The sequence below is a fragment of the Aspergillus campestris genome (genome assembly GCF_002847485.1).
Source record: "Aspergillus campestris IBT 28561 chromosome Unknown P168scaffold_11, whole genome shotgun sequence".
NCBI lineage: Eukaryota > Fungi > Ascomycota > Eurotiomycetes > Eurotiales > Aspergillaceae > Aspergillus > Aspergillus campestris.
Window position 1 is genome coordinate 551,790 of NW_020194346.1, and position 13,249 is coordinate 565,038.

General features: G+C 52.2%; 4 protein-coding genes across 4 annotated transcripts; 2 read left to right on the plus strand and 2 right to left on the minus strand.

The window, feature by feature from the left end:
• Nucleotides 1-4,032: 4,032 nt before the first annotated feature.
• On the plus strand, nucleotides 4,033-5,597 carry P168DRAFT_292606 (mannitol-1-phosphate 5-dehydrogenase). Its single transcript, XM_024837618.1, has one exon. It carries the CDS (start codon nucleotides 4,216-4,218, stop codon nucleotides 5,380-5,382), a length of 1,167 nt encoding a protein of 388 aa, XP_024690103.1. The 5' UTR covers nucleotides 4,033-4,215; the 3' UTR covers nucleotides 5,383-5,597.
• Nucleotides 5,591-6,883, minus strand: P168DRAFT_306670 (enoyl-CoA hydratase/isomerase family protein; the record flags this gene model as incomplete). Its single annotated transcript, XM_024839047.1, has 3 exons — nucleotides 6,401-6,883; nucleotides 5,719-6,320; nucleotides 5,591-5,680 (listed from the first exon to the last, which is right to left on the minus strand). The coding sequence occupies exons 1-3, from the start codon at nucleotides 6,627-6,629 to the stop codon at nucleotides 5,591-5,593; spliced, it is 921 nt and encodes a 306-aa protein (XP_024690104.1). The 5' UTR covers nucleotides 6,630-6,883.
• Nucleotides 6,884-7,154: 271 nt separating this feature from the next.
• adaB (chromatin-binding transcription regulator ADA2) lies at nucleotides 7,155-9,214 on the minus strand. Its single transcript, XM_024837619.1, has 3 exons — nucleotides 8,820-9,214; nucleotides 7,320-8,714; nucleotides 7,155-7,269 (listed from the first exon to the last, which is right to left on the minus strand). Exons 1-3 carry the CDS (start codon nucleotides 8,910-8,912, stop codon nucleotides 7,201-7,203), a joined length of 1,557 nt encoding a protein of 518 aa, XP_024690105.1. The 5' UTR covers nucleotides 8,913-9,214; the 3' UTR covers nucleotides 7,155-7,200.
• Nucleotides 9,215-9,970: 756 nt separating this feature from the next.
• P168DRAFT_50494 (serine/threonine-protein kinase) lies at nucleotides 9,971-12,561 on the plus strand. The gene is made up of 5 exons (XM_024841979.1): nucleotides 9,971-10,104; nucleotides 10,232-10,378; nucleotides 10,484-11,674; nucleotides 11,739-12,103; nucleotides 12,162-12,561. The coding sequence occupies exons 1-5, from the start codon at nucleotides 10,077-10,079 to the stop codon at nucleotides 12,357-12,359; spliced, it is 1,929 nt and encodes a 642-aa protein (XP_024690106.1). The 5' UTR covers nucleotides 9,971-10,076; the 3' UTR covers nucleotides 12,360-12,561.
• The last annotated feature ends 688 nt before the right edge of the window (nucleotides 12,562-13,249 follow it).

The following is a 13,249-nucleotide window of genomic DNA, read 5'->3' on the forward strand; positions in this document are numbered from 1 at the left end:
TAGATCTGGAATCATCAACTACTTTACAATCTATCAGGTCTTGTATTTCTGAAGAGATATACTACGTATAATATCTAACTTAAGCGTAGACATAGACGTTGACATATACTAGACAAAGCCATGTGCGAATAGAAGTATCCTGATTCATACATCACTTACCTAACGAGTAACTATAGATTGACTATCTGAAGATAGTGGTTAGATCTAGGCTTTGGATTTTCTAAAATACTACTGACAAACTGGTAAGATTCATCAAAATATCGTTCTTACCCTTCGCAGAGATATAGACGAAAAATTCCGTGATTACAATCAGTCTAACATAGCTAGATATGTGGAAACTCCTTCATTGTAGATCCTGCAGACTTTGCTTTCAATTCTTCATACAGATTGCATTCTTCCATAGATCAAATGTCGTCGACAGGTTATAAGATCAAGTCTCTACCGCTATCACAGTGTCCTTATCTAAATCATCATTTCCGTCCATATTCTACCCATCCCATGTCTCACCAAGATGACAGTTTCCAGCATAACCACGCCTATCCTTATATATGAGTCTTCTTAAGCAGCCCTACATGCGCCTGTCAAGTTCAATCAGTCATGAGCAGAGGATTGCAAGGTCTATGCATGTCATCTGCTCAAAGCAGAGAACCCCTAGGAAAGAGAGAACCCTCATGAAGAGAATACCTGCATAGTGTAAAGTTTTCTCCTGACTCAGTGAAGCATTATCTAATACCTAGAAAGATAGAGATCAATCTAGGGAGAGATCACCTGTATGAGAGAGCTTGCCTGGTAGTTAGAAGCTGACGATAGTCCTGAGAGGGGGCAGGTGGGAGGGAGAGAGAGAGAGAGAGAGAGATTAATATCTACGGACTGGCGGTTACTTGGCTAACACTGGAGATTCATTAAACATATGACGTTTTGATATTCTGCTCATGATAGCTTCAGGTTTGACTGATCTAGAGAGAGAAAGAATCAATCGTTGGAGTTTGCCCGACACGTTATTTGAATATGCAGCTTTGCAGTAGCATGTTCTGTATATCTCGCTTCCAACCCTTCACACCATTTACAGCATTTCCACAGATTGAGGTACCATCGATTCCATCAAGGTAGTGGCTGTTTCCATCAGTTATTTACAGAAAAATCGGAGAATCTGATATAGGTATCCTGGGGATATATTAATCTAGTTATCAGCTCCGTTGTTCACGTAGTAGTCTCTTCCAAAACAGTTTATGCCTAGAGCTTCATCACAGCGAGTGCGCAATATGCCGACTTCGAGATCAATTGCCGCCTCTGCAGATACCGGGTACCTCGGAATGCTGATAGATCAACCCAGGGTATATGTGCGTATAACGTGTTCGGCAGATATGTGTATAATAATATTCCTCGAATGGTAAGTCAGGTGGCCTGGTGTTCGAATGTATCATGCTTAGTTATGCACATAGTCGAGCAGCAGAATGGGGACGATGTCCACGGAGCCTATAGCATGCTTGACATTGAAGGGATACTGATTCTGCTTTCAAGTAGGATATCAACTACGTCGATAGTCATGTCAGCAAGAGCGCTAAACAACACGAGAATCTTCTGCAGCAAACTCGATATCGTGGAAATTGTCAGCAAATCGATCGCAGCCAACGGACCCGGACCAGCCCACATTCCATTCTCCCGTCAGCAGACGAATAGACAACCTGATCTACGTTCTTCATCCGTAAGATCGATATGGAATGCTCGGCAGCATTCCCAATATCTTCGATCAATCGGATTCTGGTTTCAGCGTGCCTTTCTCGTCGCATGTGGATTTCATGTGCCTGGGCGAAAAGTGATTGTAGCGATGCGATTTTCTGCCTTTTAATTTCACCCTCGACTTGCGAATTTATGGAATGCTGGTACTGTATAGTGCAGGGGCGTTTTGTGAGAAAGTCCTAAATGTATGTGAGTATTCAGTTGTCGTGGGCTTGTCGCTGTGGCGTGGGTTCCCCTGACGATCCGAGTTCCGATCTACACGACTTGTCGCGGAGATCAATATCTAGATTCATGACGTTTCTGCCGCTGAGTTCTCTGCGCATAGTTATATTATTAGTCGTCTTTATCCTAAATATATTATGATGCTTATTGCGGACGCGCGATAAGAATACTCAATCCCGCGCAGATCTTTTGCTCCGGAAGACATGCCAATTGACCAGATCAATCTTCTGCAATAGTCAAGCTGATCATGAAAATGTGCGTAGGTCAAAAGCACAGCCATTCCAGGCGAATACGCGGGATTTTCAGATGCTACTCGACCCATGCCATGTCGTATCGCGACGGAAGCCAGACGGTAAATCGCGGGAGAATACCGGATGGTCGGATCACTCCGTGCTCTTTTCGTTCGGAGGACAAAGACTCCCTAGCTACATTAACCTAGACTGGCCCGATTCGGCCCCGGAAAACCCCACTAGTCGCAGCATGGGTGTTTTGACAGTATCTATGATCTATGCAGCGCTCACCGGATTGGTGGCTTTGGTTAGGTCTTTTCCTGCTGGTTATTGCCGCGGACTGCGGCAGTCCGTAAGTTGTGGAGGTTGTAGCACTACCTCTTTTACCAGTAAGGTAAGGCAGAACACTGCTGCCCAATATTATATGCATGGACAGAATATCGCTCACTCGGGTTTTGACTGCAGTTTCATTTTATAGTTCTCGTAGTCGATCGGTGATTGCGCCCGCGTTTGTCTTCCAATTGGTGGGTTGGATACACCACCCGGTCGTGGCGCAGACGACTGGTAGAATATGGGACACGGTCCTTAGCGGTCGGATTGCGGTGGTCCAAGCCTCACCAGTCTGGCGATGGACCTGGCGACCGGGGACGGACCGATGCAGCCGATGATACTCAAACTGCAGACGTTTGGATCTGGACTCAACTGGGCTTGGATTACGTATAACATTCGATACAGTAGGTGAAAACGGGTCAGATCAATACCAGATTGATAGATGAGAAGGAGGACGAGGAGAGTATCGAAGGAGAAGACATGAAGCCATTATCGCCAAAAGAAGTCCTATACAAATATTAAAAACGAGTAGATATAGCCCCACTACAACGTCAGCTCGGTCAACGGGTATCGATGTATGTACGATGAGCCCATAAATAATGTTGATCCTTTCCAGATGCAGGCGACGGTTCACCGTCTAGCGTGCGCCTTATCTAATGCCATTCCTTGCTTTCGGTCCATTGGATTCCATGAAACGGAAAAAAAAGGGGGTCTGCCGTCCGGTCGGCGACGTCACAGTGGATCCCATTGCGATGGTCACACACTATCGGATGTAGGATGATGACGACCAAGAACTATGACGGCCTGGACGTGGTATCCTTGCAACAAAGGGTGAGAAGAATGGTCATTATAGGTTCTCCAACAAGTGATTTTCTCGGCTGTCTTGTAGTGGGTCGGACGTCACTGATCAGTCGCTGATCGGTTGGATGATCGAGAGGATCAACTGTACGATCATACTTCATGATGACATTGATTTGATAGTGCCTAGTACTGGGATAGCATGTCGTCAGGTAGAGAATTTCCCATTGGCATAATGACTGCATCGTTTACACCGGTAACTGTCTCAGATGCAAGGTCGGTCGGACAGTGGTGTTCTGAGCGATTTTATGTTTCACGGGGAAATTTAGCCAAATAGAGACTTAACCTATTGCAGGGCTCACGGAACAGACCGGATCGTGGAGTGATTGGACTGAACCCTCAAAGTAGACAGAGTGAAAGAAAAGAGGGGAGAAAAGAGAGTTGTGATGCTCAGGTGAATGACCGAGCGCCCAAAACAGGTGATTTCCTTGGATACCAATCAATTCTACTGTTCTATCCCGTATCTTTACAGGTTTCAATCCCCCCGCCCCACCCGTGAAGTTGCCAGCACTTTCTTCATTCTTTGCATTTCCATGGCTGCCCGGTTCTATCCCCGCCTTGATCCCCTTGGACCCTGGTAGTGACTTCATGATATAAAGTCACTCGACTCTCCCCTCCTGCCAGATTTCATCATATTCCAAATAATCTCAAGCCACTCATCCACTCTACTATATCCTCTCTACTACATCTTCTCTACTACATCTTCTCTACTACATCTTCTCTACTACACCTTACCCAACGCAACACAACACCACACCACTACAATACTACTACAACACAACACTACTACTACCCCTCTTCATTACTCTACTCATCTTCTTACTCAAATATAATCATGGGCAAGAAAGCGATCCAGTTTGGCGGCGGTAATATTGGCCGTGGTTTTGTCGGAGAGTTCCTTCATGCCGCTGGCTTTGAGGTCGTCTTCGTTGACGTCGTTGACTCCGTTATCGAGGCCCTGCAGAATGCTCCCTCCTACGAGGTGACTGAAGTCAGCGCCGAAGGAGAGAGCACCAAGGTCATCACCAACTACCGCGCCATCAACTCCAAGACTCATGAGAGCGACGTCATCCAGGAGATCGCGACGGCCGATATTGTCACCTGTGCCGTGGGCCCTCGCGTCCTCAAGTTCATCGCCCCGGTCATCGCCAAGGGTATCGATGCCCGTACCGTCTCCACTCCCCTGGCGGTGATGGCCTGCGAGAATATGATCGGCGCGACCGATTCCCTGCATGACTACATCAAGAACAATACCTCTTCGGATCGCCTCCCCTCCCTCTACGACCGTGCCCGGTTCTCCAACTCGGCCATCGACCGCATCGTTCCCAACCAGCCCGAGAACCACGGTATCAATGTCCGCATCGAGAAGTTTTACGAATGGGTCGCGGAGAAGACGCCCTTTGGCGAATTCGGCCACCCCGATGTCCCCGCCATCCACTGGGTCGACAACCTGCAGCCCTACATCGAGCGCAAACTGTTCACCGTCAACACCGGCCACGCCACGACCGCATACTACGGATATAACCGCGGCAAGAAGATGATCGCCGAAGCCCTGGCGGACCAGGACATCCGTCGCATCGTGCACGAAGTCCTCGAGGAGACCGCCTCCCTCATCGTCGCCAAGCATGGTATCTCGGTGCAGGAGCAGCAGGACTACGTCGACAAGATCATCAGCCGGATCTCCAACCCCTACCTCGAGGATGGCGTCGAACGCGTTGCCCGCGCCCCCTTGCGCAAGCTGTCCCGTAGCGAACGCTTCATCGGGCCGGCCTCCGAGTTGGCCGAGAACGGTCAGAGCTACGAGAAGCTGCTGGGTTCGATCGAGATGGCCCTTCGCTTCCAGGACGTCCCCGGCGACGAGGAGAGTGCCGAGCTGGCCCACATCCTCCAGTCGCAGTCTGCCGAGGACGCCACCGCCCATCTGACGGGACTCGAGAAGGATCACAAGCTGTTTGCCCCTGTCCTGGAGCGTGTGGCCAAGGTCCAGCAGGAACTCAAGTAGACTCCACCACCGAGGATCGATCTGTCGGAGACGCCCTTGACCAGTTGAATTATCAGTCGCAACATACGGACTGACCAAAGAGGCTTTCGACCGAGATCGAGGTTCGACCGCAGGACGAACCGAACCGCATGGGATAGGCGAACAGGGACGTGGACGGAGCATGGGAATTCGGATTGCATATGTATTAGCGGCTAGTGCAGGCACAAGCTTACGAGTAACGATAATTGAGTTCACTAAATAACATTTCCTCCGTATCTTCATAGTAGCATAGCAGTAGCTTCATCGTAACATAGAGTACCTAGTAAGGGTAAGTTACAACTTACTATCCACCCACACCGGCGCCCTCTTCTCCACAAAAGCCCTCAGTCCCTCCTTAATATTCTCCCCATCATTCAACCTCTTCGTCCACCCCTCAACCAACAACCTCGACCCATCCTCCGCCCCAACCCCCTCCCACCCCAACTTCACCCCCTCCCGACTAACAACAACCGCATCAGGACTATTCCCCGCAATCACCCCCGCAACCTCCACCGCCCTCTTCACCACCTCTCCGCCCCCCTCCCCATTAGCCCCCCTCACAACAGAGACCAACTCATTCACAAACCCCCACCGCTCCGCCTCCTCAGCCAACACCCTCCGCCCAGTCAACACCATCTCCATCGCCCGCTGCCGCCCAATCGTCCGCACCACGCGCGGCAGCGCACCCGCCCACGCTACCACCCCGCGCTGCACCTCGGGGAACCCGAAGAAGGCGTCGCGCGCGGCGATCACCATGTCCGCGTTGATGACCATCTCGCACCCCCCGCCGAGACAGAGCCCGTTGACGGCGCAGATGAGGGGCTTTTTGCCGCTGCGGCGGGAGAGGCCGCCGAAGCCGGTTGGTGGGGGGTTGGGACGGGGTTGGCTTTGTGCTTGGGAGTTGGCGGAGTCGTTCCATTCTGCTTATACTTAGTATATATATTTAGAGAGAGAGAGAGAGAGGGAGAGTAAGGTAAAGAAAGAAGGTGGGGTAAAGTACCCTTCAAATCAGCACCCGCGCAAAACGCCCTCCCCTCGCCGGTGAGCACTCCCACGCGCAGATCCGGCTCCTCGTCCATCCATTCCCACACGGTGTGCAGCTCGTGGTGGCCGGCTGTGTTGATGCTGTTGAGTTGTTTGGGGCGGGAGAGGGTCACGAGGAGGACGTGCGGGGAGGGGAAGGATAGTTTGGCGTGTTGGGGGGTTGGGGGGGTGGTTTTGAAGGGCATTTTCTTTTCTTTTTGTTTTCTGGATTTACTTGTGGGAGAATTGGGATGTGGTTCTTTAAGGATTGGATGTTAATGGTTGTTTAGTAGGTGGGTAGGAGGTAGAACGAGGAGCAGAGCAAGGGGTGTTGAGTATAGTAGGGTGTGATGTCTGTCTGTTGTCATCTATATGTGGCACGGTAGATAGAAGCTAGGACGGTTATACTATGGGTAAATCCACTTGCCGAGGCCCGATCTATGTTTACTTACTCCTCTCGATTGAAGTGCGGAGAAGGATCTGCGGTTGTTTTACCTTCTGTGTTGTATGTGTTCTGGGACTACGGAGTATTCCCGAAGGAGTTGCTATTATATACTACGCGCTTTAATTAAGTAAATGTGAGACATGTTTCGGTGTAAAATGATTGATTGTTGTTGCTGTTGTGTTCGCCATGCGTATCTACTCAAGTCATGGCCGTCCTGCTGCCATAACGCCTAACTCCTTTAGAACATGGATATAGAGTAAAACAAGAGTAACACGAGAGAGAGAGAAAAAAAAAAAAAAATCAAATCCACCATCGCTCATTATGCCCATCAACTACGCCTTGTTGATCCATCCGCTGTGCACCATAAAATCGTAGATGCGGTTCGTCTTGGTCCCGTCAATCTGATCTCGTCAGTAATTGTACAAAATGTTTTACTCGAGTAGGGACTCACCTTGCAAATAGTCCTCGCGTCTTTCTTCTTCAACGTCCCGTTCTGCTTCATCGATTCCTTCAGCAGGCTCTCCTTGACCACCAGGTACGGTTTGGGCTGGATGTGCAGCACGTTGCAGAGTTCGACCTCTTCCTTCGTCAGCAGGTGCAGGTCCGGCGCCCCCTCGGTTTCAAGCTTCCACGGGATCACCCCGTTCAGCGGCTGTACCACGAATTTGGTCTTGGCCGGCTGCGGCGTGCTTATCCCGTCTCCGTTGCTGGCGAACATTCGATCGAAATCGTTCATCGGCTGGTTGGCCGGCTCCGGGGCCTTGCCCGCTCCCGACGCCTTTTGCAGCCGCAGAGGGAGCTCCGGCGTGGTCAGCTGGCTGGCCGTGGACGGGCCCTCGGGCTGCGGCGCCTGCTTGGGCCGGGTGCTGGCGAACCGGTCGAAGGCTCCCTGCGGCGCGAGTCGCTGCTGGCGCTGCTGCTTCTCCTGCTCGTATTTTTCGCCGCCCTTCAGGTCGCCGATGCCCATCTGTCGCCATTCTTGTAGTTGCGAGATCGCCAGCCGCAGGTTGTGCTCGTACTCCAGGCCCTTGTTGAACTCCTCGAAGTCGTCGTGGTTCATCATGCGCGCGAACGGCTTCGCTTTGTTCAGGAGGTCGCGCTCTTCCTTGGTGCGTTTTTTCTCGAGCGCTGTGTTCTTGCGGTACTCGAGGAGGTTGTGCTCGAAGAGGATCTTTTTGCGCTCCGTCCGCGCGGTCAGGCGCGAGTTGTAAACGTCCACCACGGTCATCTTCAGCTCCATTTCGGGGTCCATCTCGCCGTTCTCGAGGCCACCGGCGCCGGGCTCGAACGTCATATGCTGCACCGCCTCCTCCGCGTCGTTGAGGAATTCCGTCTCGAACTCCAACCGCCCCGGCATGTACCCTTGCACTTCGTGGCAGGCCGGAACACTCGCCGTCGGCTTCTGCTTCGGCGTCGTCGGCGGAGCCGCTTTGGCTGCATCTTTGCGCTCCTCGATGCGCCGCTTCTTCCGGGACTGGAACTCCTCCTTGGAGATCTCATCGGACAGACGCGTGTCCTCTGGGTCGCCGCGCTCGGGGAGCGGGAAGTTGGGACTATCCACATAGGTGCCGATGTAGTGGTCGCGAACCTCCTCCTTGGTGCGATAGCCACCAATATGGTCCGCAATATCCGCCCACGAACCCAGGCCGTAAATATCCGCGCCCTCCAGCAGCAACAGTTCCTCGTCGGCGCCCCAGTCTGCCTGGAAGATGGGTACCGAATTCTGCTCGATCACCTGGAACGGATGTGTGGAGGGGTCATGGTTCTTGGAGCGTTCGCCTGCAGCGAAGCAGGGAACGCAGAGATCGTATTCATGGCAGGACGGATGCGCACACGAGATTCGGACCTAGATTGGTGGGGTACCGGTAAGCTCGAACCATCCGGGGTACAACAACAATAACAAGCAAATTCCACCCCCCATCCACGAATCAGTAGTAGAGGAAAGCCTTACTGTCGAGGTCACATCCACTGAACAGATATCACAGTGATATTTGGTTCCTGCTTCGGTACCGCGCGAAGCGGTTTTCTTCCGTATTACACCCATCGGTCGTGGCTCCCTCTCATCCTCCACTCTTCCCTGATCTGTAGCGCCCACACCTAAAAGCCCTCCTCCGAATCAAGAGGGCAATATCCACACAGTATATCGAACGGAGGTCTGTGTTGGTCCCGGGGGGGAGAGTGAATGGCCGAGATCAAGGGGATGACTCCGCAATAGTCGCGCGACCGAGGACGGGCGACCGATCTATTTTGTCAATAAGGATAATATGATCTGGTTGATGAATTTGACTCTGATCGAAAAGAACGCGCGTTCAAGTGGACGGTTGGTAATTCGGATGATGCGATTAGGAATGTTGAGTTGGGGTCATCCCATTAAGCTCATGTCGGTAGATGCCGTATCGACCGATGGGGTTGTGGCGGTGGCAGTTGTGGCTCAACCCCAGGGGGATCAATGATGCACCGCCCCAGGAGGTGAAACCTGAATGCCTGGGACAGGAGGGTTCCAGGCACTCAGGCAGACAGGCAACCATGTTCCTGAACCAATCAGGGGCCAGTTTAACATACAGTAATTCATAATTTCATCCACCGCAAGACTTAGGTAAGTCACTAATTTAATACCGATTATTCACCCCCTCTCTGTCCCTCTGTCTGTCTGTCGGTCCCTCTCTTGTCTCTCTCTCTTCTTGTCTCTCTCTCTCTCTCCCTCTTGTCTCTCTTCTCTTCCTCACTCTCCCTCTGTCACTCTTATCCCGTCCCTTGTCTCTTATATATTTTCTTTCTCTCCTCCTTCTCCCCTGTTATCCCTCTTCTCTCTTTCTACCCCCCTCTCACCCGGAACAACCTGGGTCGTTGCTACACTCTGTACTGCCGACCCTGGTTTGTTTTCCCATTCGTCTGGTGTTTGGTGTAGATTGCACAATCGTTTCCTCGGTTCCTCTTCCCTTCCCCCGCTGTTCTGGCTGACTAGTCGGTCTTCCCGATCAGCCTCTCTTCTTTGAGTGTGTGTGCGTGTGTGTGCGTGTCAACTGCTGACCGCTGTGGCTGTGGCGTCCCTGCATATCTCCCTTGGGCTACTTGGGACTCTCTCATTGACTCTTTCACGCCTCGAAGGATCTCTCACTCTCCTCTCTCTTACCTTTTTAAATCGGGTATCTCCCCGATTGATCCTTATCTCTTCAACCTCCCTTTCTTGGACTTCCAAGATCCCCTCATGACCATGTCGTGGAAACTCACCAAAAGTATGTTCAGTTGGTCTTCCCCTCCCCTCCATATTACCCTCTTCCGTTCGATCTATATAAGTCATCCGATACGAATCCTCAAGTCGGGGCTGCGGGACGAATGCTGACGAGTCGTTGCCCAATCTAGAATTAAAGGAAACCCACCTTGCTCCTTTAACCCAGACCTTTGCGCGGTCCTCCTCGACTTCCACTATCAAGGGCGACGCCGCTGAAGAGGCTCCGACGCCGGTGGCTACCCAGTCCCCAAGCAGCGTGTCCCCCAACAATGGAATCAGTATGTTGCTTCCCATCACCCTTTTTCCTCTTATCATGCCTACCTATCCAAAGGCTATCGCCATCCCCGTGTCTCCCATATCTTCCATTGCTAACATGTGATAAGCTGCCTCGGAATCCCTGGTCTCCCCGCCCGTCGCTCCGGTGAAACCCGGTATCCTCATCGTCACCCTCCACGAAGGCCGAAATTTCGCCCTTTCCCCGCACTTCCAGCAGATCTTCGCCTCGCATTTCCAGAACAACAATGCGTATCCCGTGCGCCCCAGTTCCTCTTCCTCCCACGCGGCGCATGGCCAGGCTGCCTCCTTCGTACAAAGCGCTCGTCCCCAGTCCACCAGCAGCGGGATCAACAACGCCCCCACCATCCATGGCCGTTACTCCACCAAGTACCTTCCGTATGCCCTCCTGGATTTCGAAAAGAATCAGGTGTTCGTCGATGCCGTGTCGGGAACCCCGGAAAACCCGCTCTGGGCCGGTGACAACACCGCCTTTAAATTTGATGTGTCGCGAAAGACGGAGTTGAACGTCCAACTGTACCTGCGGAACCCCGCCGCGCGCCCGGGTGCCGGTCGGAGCGAGGACATCTTCCTGGGTGCCGTCAAGATCCACCCGCGCTTCGAGGAGGCGGCTCCGCCGTATGTGGAGGATCCGAAGCTCAGCAAGAAGGACAACCAGAAGGCGGCCGCGGCCCACGCGAGCCAGGAGCGCAACACAGGCCAGGGCCAACATGGCAATGACTGGATAGACCTCCAGTTTGGCACCGGTACCATCAAGGTCGGCGTATCCTTTGTCGAGAACAAGCAGCACAGCTTGAAGTTGGAGGACTTCGACCTCCTCAAGGTCGTCGGGAAGGGTAGCTTTGGCAAGGTCATGCAGGTCATGAAGAAGGATACGGGCCGGATCTATGCTCTCAAGACGATCCGTAAAGCGCACATCATCTCGCGGTCCGAAGTCACGCACACCCTCGCCGAGAGGTCTGTCTTGGCCCAGATCAACAACCCGTTCATCGTCCCTTTGAAGTTTTCGTTCCAGTCCCCCGAGAAGTTGTACTTCGTGCTCGCCTTTGTAAACGGAGGCGAGTTGTTCCACCACCTGCAACGGGAACAGCGTTTCGATATCAACCGCGCCCGTTTCTACACCGCGGAACTGTTGTGCGCGCTCGAGTGTCTGCACGGGTTCAAGGTCATCTACCGAGACTTGAAGCCCGAAAACATTCTCCTCGATTACACCGGGCATATCGCGCTCTGTGATTTTGGTCTGTGCAAGTTGGATATGAAGGACGAGGACCGAACAAACAGTAATTTCCCCCCCACCCGTGTCTCTGCTTCGTACGCCTTGGAATTGCTAACCCTGTTTCACAGCATTCTGTGGCACACCCGAGTATCTTGCCCCCGAGCTGTTGCTGGGTAACGGATACACGAAAGCGGTCGATTGGTGGACGCTGGGTGTCCTTCTTTACGAGATGTTGACTGGTCTTCCTCCGTTCTATGATGAAAACACCAACGACATGTACCGGAAGATCCTCCAGGAACCGTTGACGTTCCCCAGCAGCGACGTGGTGCCTCCCGCCGCTCGGGATCTCCTGTCCCGATTGCTGGATCGGGACCCGGAAAGGCGCCTGGGTGCCAACGGTGCCGCGGAGATCAAATCTCACCATTTCTTCGCCAATATCGATTGGCGTAAGCTGCTTCAGCGGAAGTACGAGCCCAGCTTCCGCCCCAACGTGGTATGTTTTGGATCCTGTTTTTTTCCCCAATCGTTAAGGGCAATGCTAATCTGCTCAGGTCGATGCCCGCGATACCGCCAACTTCGACCGCGAGTTCACCCAGGAGGCACCGCAAGATTCGTATGTGGACGGTCCGGTTCTGTCTCAGACGATGCAGCAACAGTTTGAAGGCTGGTCCTACAATCGGCCGGTCGCCGGTCTCGGGGACGCAGGTGGCAGTGTGAAGGACCCCTCGTTTGGTAGCATTCCCGAGTAGATGGACTCAACCCGGTTAGAAACGATGGCCTGTTCAAGTTCGCTGCTTGGGGAGCGGGAATTGGCTCGAGGTCCATAGAGAGATTGTTTGACACTAGTCTTTCTTAGCCCTCTCCTTCTACTACCTTGCATCCTTCTTCTGTACCCAGCTCACAAAGCTCGGGTTCTCGCATGTTTGCTTCTGTTATTGGACAACTTCATCTTCCCCCACATCTTTTTCCCCCGAGACAGTGATCTCAGCTGAGCGCTTTCTGTTTCTTGTACCTTTTGCATTTGAGATACAATCAAGGCAGGTTCCTATCAGTCTGTTTTCTGTTTTACACTCTTCTCTCCCACGCAGGTGGGTGAGGGGGGACTCTTTTTCGACGGTGTCATATACACACGTATCTATTTCCCTACCTATCATGTCTCGGGTTTGCATCACCATCGTCGTCGTCATCATCAACAACAACTGTTATTTCCAACATATAAATATGCACACAAAAAGACCGCTCGTTCTGTCGGGTTATATACGGCTTGTGTCTTTGGAAGTAAGAAACCACAGCACAGGTCTTTGGATAAATGGAAGTTGGGATTACACCGTGTATGTGTTTCCTGAGTTACTCCACATCCACTGCCCCCCTCCAATCTCCATCACATGTGATCTTGGCTCGTAGGGCTCTCTAGTCTCGTTGCGGCTGCTTTAACAGTTTCTTGCCCTCATGCGTCGATTTGCTCATTCAATCTGCCTATGCACACGCCTTTCCGTAAAGTAGATCTAACGCGGGAATTAGGAACTACCTTTCTTTCTTTCTTTCTTTCCCCCTCCCCCACCACACCCGCTTCTGTCCCTCTTTTCATCTTGGTGCAGTGACTGCTCACTCAGTAGACAGATGATGATATATGTAGTAC